General features: G+C 36.9%; 3 protein-coding genes across 25 annotated transcripts in view; 1 reads left to right on the top strand and 2 right to left on the bottom strand.

Moving 5' to 3' along the window:
- LOC123005924 (probable phospholipid-transporting ATPase IA) overlaps positions 1–6,224 on the bottom strand; it is an 11,287-nt gene extending 5,063 nt beyond the window's left edge. For 11 of the 20 annotated variants that reach the window (XR_006412790.1, XR_006412789.1, XM_044400004.1 and 8 more), the window contains exons 1-8: positions 6,052–6,208; positions 4,599–4,704; positions 4,124–4,280; positions 3,893–4,076; positions 2,164–2,324; positions 1,920–2,117; positions 1,588–1,865; positions 444–1,540 (exon numbers count right to left, since the gene is read on the bottom strand). Coding sequence is in view for 18 of the 20 variants with exons in the window: in XM_044400004.1 (XP_044255939.1) it covers positions 444–1,540; positions 1,588–1,865; positions 1,920–2,117; positions 2,164–2,324; positions 3,893–4,076; positions 4,124–4,280; positions 4,599–4,674 (2,151 nt within the window). In the remaining 2 variants the exon portion in view is untranslated. Of the gene's footprint in view, positions 1–443; positions 1,541–1,587; positions 1,866–1,919; positions 2,118–2,163; positions 2,325–3,892; positions 4,077–4,123; positions 4,281–4,337; positions 4,454–4,598; positions 4,705–5,199; positions 5,221–5,623; positions 5,847–5,942; positions 6,005–6,051 lie in introns of those variants that run through there. The other 9 variants (XM_044399995.1, XM_044399997.1, XM_044399996.1 and 6 more) reach the window with 9 other exon arrangements.
- LOC123005944 (39S ribosomal protein L21, mitochondrial) lies at positions 6,164–7,056 on the top strand. Its single transcript, XM_044400038.1, has 2 exons — positions 6,164–6,409; positions 6,454–7,056. The coding sequence occupies exons 1-2, from the start codon at positions 6,238–6,240 to the stop codon at positions 6,876–6,878; spliced, it is 597 nt and encodes a 198-aa protein (XP_044255973.1). The 5' UTR covers positions 6,164–6,237; the 3' UTR covers positions 6,879–7,056.
- LOC123005928 (tyrosine-protein kinase Btk29A) overlaps positions 6,871–15,062 on the bottom strand; it is an 8,878-nt gene continuing 686 nt past the window's right edge. For 2 of the 4 annotated variants that reach the window (XM_044400014.1, XM_044400017.1), the window contains exons 2-12: positions 11,371–11,575; positions 11,123–11,278; positions 9,139–9,355; positions 9,027–9,092; positions 8,848–8,976; positions 8,609–8,802; positions 8,386–8,557; positions 8,165–8,333; positions 7,875–8,112; positions 7,692–7,825; positions 6,871–7,636 (exon numbers count right to left, since the gene is read on the bottom strand). In XM_044400014.1, coding sequence (XP_044255949.1) covers positions 7,535–7,636; positions 7,692–7,825; positions 7,875–8,112; positions 8,165–8,333; positions 8,386–8,557; positions 8,609–8,802; positions 8,848–8,976; positions 9,027–9,092; positions 9,139–9,355; positions 11,123–11,278; positions 11,371–11,575 — 1,782 coding nt within the window. In that variant the 3' untranslated portion in view covers positions 6,871–7,534. Of the gene's footprint in view, positions 7,637–7,691; positions 7,826–7,874; positions 8,113–8,164; positions 8,334–8,385; positions 8,558–8,608; positions 8,803–8,847; positions 8,977–9,026; positions 9,093–9,138; positions 9,356–9,487; positions 10,403–10,453; positions 10,605–11,122; positions 11,279–11,370; positions 11,576–15,062 lie in introns of those variants that run through there. The other 2 variants (XM_044400015.1, XM_044400016.1) reach the window with 2 other exon arrangements.

The following is a 15,062-nucleotide window of genomic DNA, read 5'->3' as shown; positions in this document are numbered from 1 at the left end:
TAGTAATAAAATTTAGGTTTTAATCTCTTTATGTACGTTTGTATTAGTTAACAATAATGTAATTAATTATTATTTTAAACAAAAAATCATTACATTGGCGTCCTCTAACTTTTAAACGGTGCAACTTGGTACAGAGGTAAGTTGAATTAAATCGCTATATTTTGACCTGGGAAATCTCAGGTTTCTCTTTGTTTCCATTTTTTCTTTACACCCTGTATACATTGTACATAAACATTGAAAAAATTAAAAATCTGGTGTGAACATCACACGACTTTCCTTATACTTATCCTAAGTAAAAACGGTGAAATAAAATACGTGTCACCTATTTTTATGCGTTCTCTAACATATCTCAAATTTATGGAAACCGGAAAAACAATGGGATTTAAAAGTGATCATTTCGATGCAGAATTACTCAATAATAAAGTGTCTAAACATAAACTCACATCTAAGCCATCTTCGTTGAGAATAATATGTTGCATCCCATGGGAGAGCAACCGACACGAATACCCAATATTAATAGCCGTCTCTTGTTTATCCCCTGTTAGCACCCAAATATTTATATCCGCTTTCAACAACGTCGCTATCGCTTCCGGGACACCATCTTGCAACTTATCCTCAATGGCCGTCGCTCCGATCAACTTCAACTTCCGCTCAATCAAATTCGCCGCTTCTTCAATCTTCTCCTCGCGATGTTGCAACGAAATCGTTGCTTTATGATACAACTGCTTCCAATCCTCATACTCTGACTTTTTTAATTCAGCTACGGCACAACACAACGTTCTTAACCCCTCCGTGGCGAAGCTTTCCAAATGTTGGAGAAGTAACTCGCCATGTTCTCGTCCAGAAGCATCCACACGTTCGTAAATCACCGTATCGGCCCCCTTGCAAAACAATTTGATTTTACCAGAGGGGTCCTTAACGATGACTGACATCCGTTTCCGGGCTGAGGAGAATTCCAAAACCGATAGAATTTCATAGCGTTCTTTCACACCAAGTGCGTCAATTTCGACGTAATTGGGGGTGCGACTATGGAACACGTAACCGAAACGGCAAGCCCCGTACACAAGGGCCCTTTCGTCGGGGGATGCCGCATGGTAGACTATACTACCATCGGGCATTTTCTCCGGAATTACTGTATGACAGACTGATAAGAGAACGAGCAATTCTTTGATTAGTGGGGCATTTTTGTGGTCTTGTCGCAAATGTTGGACTATCAAAGCGTCGTTTGGACTATCAGCATGGGCATCGTACACGTCATGCCCTATCGCACATCGCTTAAACTCCATGACGTTTCGTGTCAAAGTTCCAGTCTTGTCCGAGAAAATATACTTGACTTGACCGAGTTCCTCGTTTAGGTTTGAAGTTCGGGCCATGGCAGGAGTGTCGCTCTCTGAGTGGTACATTTTAATGTCCATATTGATGAAAATCGCTTGGATGAAACGGACAACTTCCAGTGTGACTTGCAACGAAATCGGGATCAGATTATTAAAAAGAATCAGAAATGTGAGGAGATTGTAGGCGAAATTTTGGGTCGAGTTGGCTGCAAACACACAATTAATTTGAAACAAAACATGAAGTGGGACTCACGTTCGCCACCGATGTAACCATTCGCACTCTTATTATTGTTGCTCCAAATCACATTAAAAACGGCGCTGATTAGACACATGATGAACAAAATACCGAAAAGTAACAAAATCTGGACGTTGGTAAGTTTGTCGACACTTGACCGTTTCAAGGGGGCCGTTGTCGAATTCCTCATGAGTTTGGTCTCATGTCCGGTGTATATAACAATCCCGAAGATCCACGAAGTGTTCCGCAACATAGCCCCCCGGAGTAAAACTTGATCGGGTCCTAAAGCCTCCGCACTGCAACCCCAACAATGTCAAACAATTGCCACACTATAACACCCCTTTAATTACATTTTATTGGTCTCTTTGAGTACGCCGTTAAATTCGTATAAATGTTTATTGGGTGGTTCGCATTCGATCGTTCCCGATAGACTTTTGAGGTCGCTGATTGTTGTTAGTTTAGCTGTGCTTGGAAGGGCTTGGCGTATTTTGAGGTTCGTCTCGCCGTCCAAATTCGCTGTTTCGATGAAACTCATACCTTGAGGTTCACTGAAAAATGCCAAATAACGATTGGAGTAAAATGAGGTTGGCTAACCTGGATGATAAAAGGACGAGATCTGCGGGAAAAAATGTGTTGTTGAGGACTTTGACGATATCGCCAACAATTACGTCCATCCATCGGACAGAAATCCAATTTTCGCCTCTGAGGACTTCGATTTTGCGGTGGTTCGTCTCATCATCAGCTCGGTGTCTTTTCTAGGGAAACAGATAAAAATCGGCTGTAAGTTTTCCAATTTGTGAAAAAAAAATTGAAATTAATTCAAATTTTTAACGCTCAAACAAACAATGAATCATAAAACTGCGTCACAAGATAAAAAATAATCCTTATTGTGTTTAGAACAGTATCAAATTTAAATGTTATGCGTTTTAAAGCACCTAAAATAGTTTTAATAATAAATAATTTAATAATAATTAATTGGGATTTTTGGCTTGTTTTTATTAGAAGGTAATAAAATAGAAATAAAATGTTCCTTTATATTCTACACAGTACATTCGTGTTAGCGCGAAATTAGACTTTTTTTTGAAAAAGAAAAATAAACTACTAAAATTGCAAAATTTAAATTTTTAACAACTGTCTTTACGTGAATATCCTTTAAATAATTTCCTTTAAATAGCTGATTATAAAAATTTATATCTAAGAACGAGATTAATAGTTATTTAATTAATATAAACAATATTTTTCAGTTGACCGTTTTAAAACAGGAGAAAATCTAATTTATGATTTTTAGACAAAAACCATGACATATTTATGAAGAAAAAAATACAAAATTTACTTTTAATTAATAAATGGTCAATGGAAAATATGGTTGAAATATTTTTACATTATTTAATACAAGGTGATTTAACAGTTATTTATATATCAAGGGAATTAACAGATATTTTAATCCTTCGAATGAAGGTAACGCTACGAGGTGACCCAAGGTGGACGAGGGCATTTTCATTCATGTTAACGATGTTTGTTTCAGAGATGTATACAAAACTTTCCTCCCAAACGCCTAAATTAATATTAATTACAGAAAAAAATAATCAAACCAACCAACTACCTAAAAACGTTGTAATTTTAGAAAAGGTGAACAAACTACAGAAGATTATCCAATTTTTCAAAATTTGTAATCGAGTTCGTATCGGAATATGTATTATTGATGGCATCTTACGGGCGCAGGTCTCGTAAAATTATGTGAAACACCCTGTATATTACACTCATGATAAAAATAATATAAATTTTGTAAGAAGAAAGTGTTTTAAAAATGTCGAATTTGACTCGCACATAATAATTCACTCGGATGATTTGTACACTCGGCATTGGCTCGTGTATAATCTTCATTCTCTTGAATTATAGCCTCCATCATGTGCTCGTTAAATAATATACTATTTATCTCATTAATGGCATTAAAAAAAAAACTGCGTCACGTGAATATTTAGATGAAAACAAAAAGTTGCAACATAAATAAAACCCAATTCACAGCTTTTCAAAATACTAAATAAAAAAAAATATTAAATAATTGTTTTGTTACGCAAACACTTACATTGTGTAAGAGAAACCAAATACGTAAATATTTATTAAAATAACAATTCCGAAGACAAAACGGGAAAAAATAGGATAATTTTCTATGAATTAAAGAATATATGAACTTTCCTAATAAAAGTGATTCAATTGGCTCATGGCCGAATTGATTACTAGAAAAAAACAGACCGTATTTACGTTTCTAATCGAACAAATATTTGTGATCCTTTTTATTGGAAAATAAAACGAATGGACTTACGATGTCTTCGATGATCTCCTTGATTGCAGACACTGCAAGAATAAAAATAAGAGGCACTAGTGTGGTGTAACGTCCAGTCGGAGACACGTCCGGTATTTGTTGCAATAGGGCAATCATAAGAAAAAAAATATTTGCCCATCTCCTAAACTGTTCAAAAAGGAACAACGGAATGAAACGTAGAATACTGCAAGTAAACCAATTGCAAATGTTCTTTTTATTCCAGCACCATACCTATATTTAGCAGTCGAAATTCTATTATTTACGAATTTTGGTACCGGTGGTTGTGCTCTGTTGATAAAAATCACACGATCATCTGTGGGTGCATGCACATCCCCTGCCTCAGTTTCGCGATCCAACACCGACGACGATGCTGTTCCATCTTCTTCATCTCCAATGAAACAAAATTTCAAGTTAAAAACCTCGATTTCAAAACAACAACACTTACGGTGAAACAACCGACCGCGTATCAAATTATACAATTCCATTTTTCTCACATTTTCCGAAATTTTACCGATAAAAGCGCCATTTTCGCACGGCCACTCCACCAGATATCGACCGGGGGCGAAGCGCGTGCTCCATTTCCACGACAACGCGAAAATCAGATAATTTTCGAATTTTCAACCGCTAGCCGCGAAATGTTTACTCCGCTTCGATTTTACAACTTATTCGTTTGCTTTGAAAATGGGAAATGGGGGGAAATAGGTACCTGGGGCATTTTGATTATTGGCCGGTACTTCGGGACTTGCTGAAAGACGTCCGAGTTCTATGTTCTGAGCTGGCATCCGTCTCGTGAACTCCCCTCAGAGGCCACCCTGAACAAGCACATGATATTTTATTTTACGCATTCTTTTCTTTTTATCACTAAATAAAAGCCTACACCGAACTGACTGCAAGACGCATAGAAAACCCAATTTCAGGCTTCCAATGAATTATAATATAAATAATTCCAGAAATAATCGATAACACATGAAATATTTACAAGAGGTGTTTACAAGTGAGTTTATTAATTTTTATAGGGTTATTGACGTAAGGGTTGTAAACACAGATAACTATTTAATATTTTTACTATCACTGCGATAAGAGCGCGGAAAGTGCAAAAGCCCACCTGCAACGTCCACCGACCAAGAACTAACTGGGTGAGGACACCCCAACCCCTAGAAATCCGACCTTTCAGTAGTGATTTTAACGATCCGTATCCTTTATGACATTTCGCAAGAAAGGTGATGATCGATATTGATAACAATAAAAACTACTCGTTCTATATTTCATTCAAAACTTGAATTAGGCAAAAAATTAAGCAAACATACCTGCTTCTAAAAACAACGTTTCAACTCTTAAACTTATCTCGACGATAAGAAATAATACCTGATAAAACTGGGTAATAATTTTACTAGGAAAAAAATAATTTAATATTAGACAAGACTGGGGTACGTGCGTTTGACCGCGCCTTGATGGGGCCGCTCCCCGACAAATGTCATCCTTTTTCAAATAAAACTTTTGTTTCATGTCGTGCTAATTTCATTACGGTGTCTAGGTGGAGTCGTTCCATCACCCACACGCAATTGATTGCACCTCTGTCACACCTTCCAGCTCGCTAAAAATAAGCAATTTCCGGGTGTTGGTAGTGAAAACGCCACATGGCCCCTACCGAAAGAGGCGTGGCTTGGTTCAAACTTGCCGCCATGATTAGCACGCGTTATTGGCCCGTTTCAAAAAACGAAAAATTCTCACCTTTGACACGAAGCGGCTTTTAATTACTGGACTCAACGCGCAATTACTGGTTTTATGTGCATAGGCGAGTTTATAGTCGTAATAAAATCACACATTTTTACAGGAATTTTGAAATAAAAATCTGAATACATAAAAGCCGAATATTTACAAGACACTTGAACTTTGTTCCAATTAAAACAATTACGACTTTTACGTAATTAAGTAATTTCAGTGTGATTAAAATTTAAATTGCTACAAGGGCACACGTCACTGCGCATGCGTGCCAACCATTCAACCGGAAAATTTCCAAAAATACCAACGAATTAAAAATTGAATTTACATGCAATTCTATAACCGGAGCGCGAAAGTATGTGTCACAAGCCATAAATGTCTCGCTGTCCTCTGGAAATAATGCAACGTTATGGGAAAGGCGCAAATGTGCCACCTACCTAAGAAACCACCGTCCAAATGAATATAACCATGACGGAACGTAAAAAACTTCAACATAACTCCTCCAACACTTTGAATTACAAATCAATGCTCTTCATCGCAATTTTTTAACTTTCCAAAACACTCAACGCCTGTTGAATTGTCTTGTTGTCATCTGTCAAATGTCAAAAACCTAACCTCGAACAATGGCGGGGGTGGTGCGACGAATTTTCGCAAATATCCCTCGATTGAACGTGTGCAACTACCAGAAAACCCCCCTGTCTTCACTTTTACCAAGCGTTGCGACGAGATTTTACTCGAATGTGCCCACTCCGTACGAAATCGTTGACGCTCAGGAAGACCGCAAGGCCTATCAAGGTAGAGCCCCCCGACCGCTTTTCCCCAATAACGCGACATTTCAGGCATTGTTGATAACGTCAATCGGCAAGTAGCCGAAGGCAAACAGGGGCGTCTCTTCGCGGTGGTCCACGTGGCCGGGAAACAAGTAAAAGTCACAGAAGGGGATGTCTTCATCGTAGAAGGCTATTGGCCTCCAGAAGCCGGCGATAAAATTAGTCTAGACAAGGTTTTACTAGTTGGGGCTAGCGATTTTACGCTAATCGGGCGCCCCCTTGTTCAGAGGGGTCTAGTGAGAGTTGAAGCCACGGTAATTGAGAAAAGTCTGTCACATACAAAGACTCACTTCAGGAAGAAGAGGAGGAAACAATACATGAGGATAAATTTCTATAGGAGTCCTAGGACTATGCTTAGGGTTAATAGAGTTGAAATTGTGGGTGAGGTGAACCACCCGCCTACTGTAACAGGTCTCGAAACACACATTTTTTAAATTAATATTATCATTTATTTATACTAAAATACACAGCATTACAAACTGAACACAGTTATATCATGGATATTATAGTCGGTAGTAGGTGAAAAAATTGTATAAAAAATCGATTTACAAATCCTAGGTCGTACAGGCGTTTCGTTATTTCGTTTTTTGGAATAAAAAGTAATGGAAATGATTGATTTTAATTATCTAACCCAAACTATCACAATTACCATAGATTTCTTTAAGTAACTAACAGTCAAAATGCCAATTCATTGTGCGTGAGTAACGCGTTTTTACACAATAAAGTCTTATAATAAATGCAACAATACTTTGATTAAATACATAAACTTGGTATTCCTACAGATCACAAACGACTGGCTTATCAAGGTTATATACGCTCTCTATCGTCACTAAACTAAAACGAATATCACAAAACCTAACATAATCCCGCCGACTCTTTAAAGCACGATTAAAAGGACTAAATAAATAACCAGCTTTCGCCTGAAATCTTCAATATAAAAAGCTAAGAGTCTTTATTGTTTGGCTTTGCGCGCCTCCCGTTTGAGAGTCTCGCAGATCCCTATCCAGGTTTGTTCGTAATTACAACACAGATCACATGTAGACGTCGAAGTTGAGCTCTTTGAAACCGACTCGCAAACCAATTGCGCCAGTCAATCGACCAGAATACCTTGTGACGCGCTAATCAATTGTTCTTTTAAAACGCGGAAAGAAGGCCGATTTTCCGGTAAATGACTCCAACATTTCCTCATTATCTGCAAATCGGAATGTCACACTTTTCTCCATTTCTTTCACTCCCTCAATACTCACATCGTACACTTCCTTGTAGCACGCTTTCGGCTTTTCCAAAATCATGCCTTTCTGGACTCGCTCCACCACTTCGGAATTTTTTAACCTCCCGTAGGGCATTTTCCCGCACGTGAACACCTCCCACATTAACACACCTGCAATGCTGTATCTTGACTTTGATTCGTTTTTAAGGCGGGGATTTACCGTAAGCCCAAACGTCCGATTTGGAGGAGAACCGCGTGTAGTTGAGCACTTCGGGCGGTGCCCACTTGATGGGGAACTTCGATCCGCCTGATGATGTATACTGATCGTCCAAAACGTACCGAGCCAAGCCGAAATCGGCTACTTTTACGATATTTTCAGTACCCACCAAACAATTACGAGCCGCCAAATCACGATGAATGTAATTGTGTCGCTCTAAATAGGCCATACCTTTACATATCTAAAATTGAACCAATCACACGAAGGCCTCAACCAAATCACCCAAAACATACTTGAATACACATATCGAGCAACAACCCTTGATTACTCGACAAAGATTGCTCGTGTCGTCGCAAATGATTCAACAACGAACCATACCTCATGTACTCAGTCACGATGAAAATCGGACGATTTTTGCTACACACTCCGTACAATTGTACCAAATTCGTATGTTGCAGTTTCCTGTAATACCCACAATTAGCTAACTAAAACCCCCCAAAAATCAATTAATTACGTCATGACTTTCGCTTCCTCGATGAAGTCATCCTCGGACATTGTCCCTTCTTTCATCATTTTCACAGCGACGTCGATGGAACCCCTCCATTTGCCCCTCCTGACTACGCCAAACTGTCCACTACCCAACTCCTCCAACAACATCAATTCGTTATGATCAATTTCCCACTTGTCTAGAATTTATTAAATTAAAAAAAATACAATTTTGGGGTTCCATAACTGACCATGACTGAGTCCGGCCGTCGCGGGGGCTGGCCGATCACAAGGACTAGTTTTCAAACGCGAAGCCAAACCCCCACTGTTATGTTTGTGGTAATTGATAAGGTCAGGGATTGAATTACAACAGTGCTTTTCCGATAAGAAAAACTCTCCACGAGAGTTTTGCTTAATGTGGTAATGTTTGACATGGGGGTGAGGTCTAAAATAAACATTAAGGGGCGCCAACTACTGTCTTAAAACTCACATTTTCGTGTAGAGAGATAAAGTGTAGAGACCTTTCGTCGATGAGTTTCTCACAACGAAACAACCTTCCTTATCTTCTTGCTTTAGCAAAGATTCGGATCTTTGTCGTGACATATCATTAACGTACCATCTAAAACAGAAATTGTTACAACGAAAATTACAACAATTACTATAAATTACTCGTATTGTTGTAATCCTAATAATTCTTTTTCTTTGACGTAATTACTCGGAATGAATCCGATGTTTCTGGAAAAATTAATTAAATAACGTAGGGGTGTTGTAAAAAAGTTACCCTTTTGAATCTTTAACTTTCCACCAGTGTTCCTGCGAATCATCGATAACTTCATACTCCTGATTTTTCTCCAAAGATAAATCCCCACTTTCGATGGCTTTATAATTGTAAAGTGCCACAACGACTTTAGTCCTTCCCATGACCTTCTCTTTCTGTTTGGTTGAAGGGGTGCCTGGAGTCGCACCACCACCGGGCATTATCGGACTCGACTGTGCACCTTTGAAAAAAAAAATCGAAAAGTCAAAATCGTGACCCCCGAAGATGCGCAACAAATGGCAAGGATACTGATTTCAAAAACCTTCACTTTCCCATATTTTAAAAAACTGTCACCAAAAATAAACCAACATACCAGTGGCACTCCTAAACACATTGACCAACATATCGAACTGCATTTTAACCCCTGGTAACAGGTGGTTGCACGCCAAAATCTTCAAATAAACATGGCGGAGATAGAAAGAAGACTGCTTTGTGCCAAGGTAACTCCGCGACTTGCCTCACCGTTAGATCCTCGAATGCGTTCATCGGATGTCGATTTAAACGGGTCGGAATCGAGACCACAACACGGTTTTTTCGTGACAAAATGCACACCATAAGGGACACACGTGATGGGTGTCGATGACACGTCGTTCAAGCTTTTACGGGATGTTTGAAATTTCGGTTAATGACTTTGACGGATCAAGGGATAGCATTCAATGAACGGATTGCTTCAGCAGCAACAAAATGAAAGTTTGTTAACAAGTAGGAGAAATATGGCGATGGACAGGAATTATGTCACTGAATGCATCGGTCGACAATCGGAAATTATTATTTTTAAACAATGGAAAAAAAATTAAAGCCGAATCAAGCTACAAGAAGGAATTTCTTTGTCTTCGACAGCCACATCCGGGCATTAATTACCATTCACTGCCGATAATTTCCACAAAAGTATGCATTTTTTCAAGGTCGCACTGTAATCACAGTCAAGATTCAACAATAAAAATTATTGGCTTTGATAAGCCTTGATGAGTGTTAATTGTAATTGCAAACCGTACTGCAGACTAAACCCTTTGTCCCTTTATTGACTTACAAATAAATTATCGATTAAAATCTCGTACCGGAAATTTTTAATCCCCTTAGATCATCATGACATAATCTTTTCAAAAAAAAAAAATCACAATTGTGTCCAACTCGAGGCCAGCTCGTGGTCAAATTGAAAGTCGGCAAAAACGCACCAATTGCATAATTTAAATAAAAATCAATTCGGAACCAATCATCCGTCTTATAAATTTCATCTCTTTATGTAAAAGAACAATTAGAGGGAAAAAAATGCGTTAACCTGCGGTCGCATTCCAGAAACCCCACCGGCAACCGCCGAAAACTCTCATAGACGTGCCGTTGAGTATGTTCATTGTGCCACCAAGTGCAAGAACCGCACACACAACACTCCTCGACTCGATCAAAAACAAAACGATTGCGCCACACACCGGTCAAGCATGACTTGATGAGATGGGACTCTCTTCTTCGACGCATGTGCGACTATTATGTGGGAGGAACGCACCTGGACGACGAAAAAACGAAAAAATCCTGAAGGATAAGAGGAATAGAAGGCGATCGACGCACATTTTCGGCTGCCACGAATTCAAACTGATAAGGAATATTGTTAGTGTGGGTGACAAGGTCGCAGAGGACTGCAGACAAAACACCTTTATTTGATTTTTTTTCCTTTTTTCAAACAGTTCGACAACCTTTGTGTGTTTTATTGAAAATTTGGCATGTTTCAATGATTTTAAATAGAGTTTTTTGTGGCATGCACACGTGTGACAAATTTCGCGTAATAGTGAAATTACGCGGACCGCAACCTAAACACTTAATTAAGCATGACTCAAAAGCCACTTGATTTATCAACGAACCGTTAGAAAAAACTTCCTTTTGTGATGTGAAAAATTCAGGCCGCAAAATATTGTCATGATAATTGATAATAAACCCGGAAATGCCGATAACTCACTCGAGTTCTCCTCGTCTTTGATTTCGTCCTGTTGCCAACTAGTGCACGACTTGCAGCCTTGGTTTCCTTTGAAATTCTTCTGGCAACAAGTCCACTTCTTGCCGTTCCAGAATCCGGAATGGTGGAAACTCCGGATGTAGAAATTTTTCGCACAAGCTGAAAGAGGTGTGAAAAAATTGTGTTAAAGATCGACTTTACAGTTCGCAAATCTGACGCTCTGTTTATTCGGCGATGAAATTTGTGGATACCTTTTCTTAATGCTTGGATCCAGTCGGATCGTTCACAGTCTTTCACGGCGACGAGATAGAGGATGTAGTGGTCGTCGGAGACATAACCGATTTGGAAGGGGTAGGAGTCACCCTGGATGCCGGTCTCTTCGGGGGTCGTTGAAAGGACAGCCGGCTCGATGCAATAGACCGAGTTGAGGTCGATTCGGCCTTTCTCCTTGCGTTTCTGAAAAAAAAAAACATTTCTTTGTACTTAAAAAGAGAAAACAGACATTTGTTTAAATGCTTAATCACCACATCCTGACCAAATTTATGTAAAAACTGCTAAGTTATTTCATTCTGATATGATTAAAAGTCTCAATTACAATCCTATAAAAGTGGGTAACATTTTTTTTTCCATTTTGTGTTTAGAATAAGTCTACTCCAGCACCCTAATGACGTCATTTGAGTGCTTTAATAAGTCGTTGGCGTTAATTTAATTTTAGTGACGGACTTTCTTCACTATTCATTTTCAAATGTGAAAATAAGAATTATTTCTATTTTTCACAGCCGCCTAAAATTATTCCACATAAATATCGCCAACGGTCGCAAAATTCTCTAGAAAAAAAAATATAATTTTCGTCTTTTAATTTATAAAATGATAGAAAATGACAAAATAGAAAAAATAGTATAAAACACTTGTTGCAGAAGGTTCTTCAAGCACTCATTTGTTCCTCAACTCGCCGCTACGCGGCTTGTTTCGGAATTTCAAATTTGTGCTTAAATAGATACCTTCTGCAACTTGTACTTTAATATACTATTTTTCGTTTTATGTTACTGATAACAATACTGCATAAATTATTCTTCTATTAAATTTTGTTATAAACAAAGATAAAGTTATATGAAAACTTTATGAAAATTTCATAGACGTATACGTACGTCTTGACTAAATTGTTATGTTTCATAAAATGGCAAATTATTTAAGATATACCTACCAAACAGGGGAGGAAAACAATCTAATAATTCTACCAAGAAAATTGGTAATGCTGACTTTTAATTTATTCACGAAAAAGACTTGGTTTTAGTCAATATTTAATGCAATGCAGGTGATAGGTGTACAAAAAATTGATAAATTTGACAGATAATTGACATACAGGGTGTTCCGTTTTAATTGTGACAAATTTAAACAGGTGATAGAATATTCAATTTTAAGACAAAAGTTTCCTATGAACATGTATCAAAAAATGTTATGTAAGCGAGCTACACCCTCTGAAAGAGATGCGTTTTTTAATGGGGTTTTCCCATCATCGCAGAATAGATAAAATTACAAAAGTTGGTACAGCTGATAACCTTTAAACACCTGAACGAATTTAAACATCAGTTTTTCGAAATTCTTAATCACGGACGTCTTAAACGATAAAAAGAATTTAATTTTTAATTTTTATCCTCTTTATTATCTGTAGCATAAATTTTAAACTGATTTTACTCAAAAACGGTAAGTTGTATCGAAAAAACGCAAGAGGTCTCTTCTTTGGAAAAAACTATAAAATTTAGAATTTTGTGGCTGAAAGTGGCAAGAACCAACTGCCAAAATAGTTAGTATACTATTTACCCTAAACCCCCCTAGACGGTCTTGAGTAAAAATTTCGACATTTTATCTTTGAATTTGTTTGGGTGTATAAAGGTTTTATAAATATATTATAAATGGTTTCTGAAATATTGAAAAAAATCCATTAAAAGATGCACCCCTTTTAGGGGATGTAGCTCCCTTATATAACATTTTTCGATTCATGTTTATAGGAAACATTTATCTTAAAATTGAATATTCTATCACCCGTTTAAATTTGTAACAATAAAAACGGAACATATGTATATTGGCGTTACTATTCATGACATGACACACGTTCGTAAAATTTTCAGATCACTATTGACCATGTTTTATTTAGTCTCCAAAATATTATACAGGATGAATATGAAATATTTGTCTACATGCTTTACATGTGTGTGGTATTTTCTTTAGGTCAGCGTTTGTAAAAAGTACCCTATAGGGAACTCTAGTCCTAAAATTGAATATTATATCCTGTTTAAATTTGTAACAATAAAATGGAACACTCTATACAGGGTGCGGCAGAACTCGCGCTCTAGAGAAAAAATTCAAGTATGATAAAATAGGAACAGTGAAAAAACGTTAAAAAAATTCTATCTATAAAAATTTCGAAGTTATGAGAGTTTAAATTTTGCACTTTGACTTTATTTTTTATTTCTGTTATAATTTTCCAAGTTTTTTGCTACAGGCTTTTATAAGAGGAAACAAGGAAGCTGTATCCTAAATTGTAACTCTGTTTAATGTTTTTTTATGGCTTTTATTGTACAGTGTGATCAAAAAGTCTGTCTATCAAGCTAGAAATTTAAAACGTATGTCTGTAGAAGATAAAATGTCACAATGAAAAATGGGAAATGTCAAAATAATTTTTATGTAAATTATAACAGGAAACCGTGGTGAACGATTTTTTATGAATAAACACCAACAAAATCTAATTTTAGTTTGTTTTGAGACGCTTCATAGAATAATTCAATTTACTTAGCTCAATGTTTTAATTTTTATAAAATAATTTTTTGACATCTAGATAACATACGAACTGCTATGACGCGTACTTGATAGAAAGACTTTTTGATCGCACTGTATCTTTACTAAATAATTATAAAAAAACGTATACAAGATAATCAGTATCATTATATAGACATAAAAAATGTCAAATGTCAAAAAATGTATCAAAATTTTTTGACTGAAATTTTTTTCTGGGGCGCGAGTTCTGACACACGCTGTATCCTGCACATGAGAATATATTTAAAATTAAATAGATAAAAACTGGAAAAAACGGATAACCGTCAGTAAATAGTAAATTAGGTTTCATGGAAATTCATCTCAATGTTCGATAAACAATCAAAAAATTCTATGATCAACTGTGTTACACATTTTTTACCTCGTCGGATGTATGCAAATGTGGTACAGCCATGAGCAAAAATGATGTCACAGTCCCAAACGCATTTGTTTACGTAAAAAGATTATGAAACGAAATATGGATTATGCAAATTATGTTTTCTATTGTGTGACAAAAATCCATAAAACAAATTATTTTAGCAGATGGAAATTGAAAAAAATTGCAATTCGGGGGGAAAGCGAAATCAAATACAAGCACGTTTATTTACAGATAAGACAACTTGCGATTTTACTATTGATTTTTCTTGTGTAATTAAAAGCCACTCAGATTTATCATGACTGATTTTTTTATGCAACGAAATTAATTTTTCCCAAGCAATCTTGAATTAGTTTAGCGGATGTGGAGGGAATCTCCACGGGCCGTTGAATCAGCAACAATGATTTGAATCTTTATAAAAACGCAAAGGAAGAAAGTAAATTAAACGCTCTAACAAAACATTGCAATTGCAATGACTAATATTAATTCAGCTAAATAGAATAATTTAATCATGCTCTCTATTCTGTAAAAGTCTAAAAATATAAATTGCGAATTCCTGTTTGAAGGGATTCTCTCAGAGACTTCTAAATAGACCACAGGTCACCATCTGTGTCTTGTAATAGCAACGCAACTTGTAAATAAACAAAGAGGGTGTAAAATTTCTATTGCCCGAATCGATTATCGCACTTTATCATCCAGCCTCCGGTGTTGGATAAAATCGCCTAAAAACGACCCCAGTGCTACACAATCACGCTC

The sequence above is a fragment of the Tribolium madens genome, unplaced genomic scaffold, assembly GCF_015345945.1.
Source record: "Tribolium madens isolate multiple individuals breed KSU strain unplaced genomic scaffold, Tmad_KSU_1.1 Scaffold_20;HRSCAF=117;Tcas5.2_LG4, whole genome shotgun sequence".
NCBI lineage: Eukaryota > Metazoa > Arthropoda > Insecta > Coleoptera > Tenebrionidae > Tribolium > Tribolium madens.
The sequence above is the reverse complement of the archived record's forward strand: the minus strand, read 5'-3'. Positions and strand labels throughout refer to the sequence as shown.

Excerpts from the sequence above, each read along its gene's own strand:
- LOC123005944 (XM_044400038.1), top strand. The coding sequence starts at position 6,238 with ATGGCGGGGGTGGTGCGACGAATTTTCGCAAATATCCCTCGATTGAAC. Across the intron at positions 6,410-6,453 it reads AGACCGCAAGGCCTATCAAG|GCATTGTTGATAACGTCAAT; the intron begins GTAGAGCCCCCC and ends GCGACATTTCAG.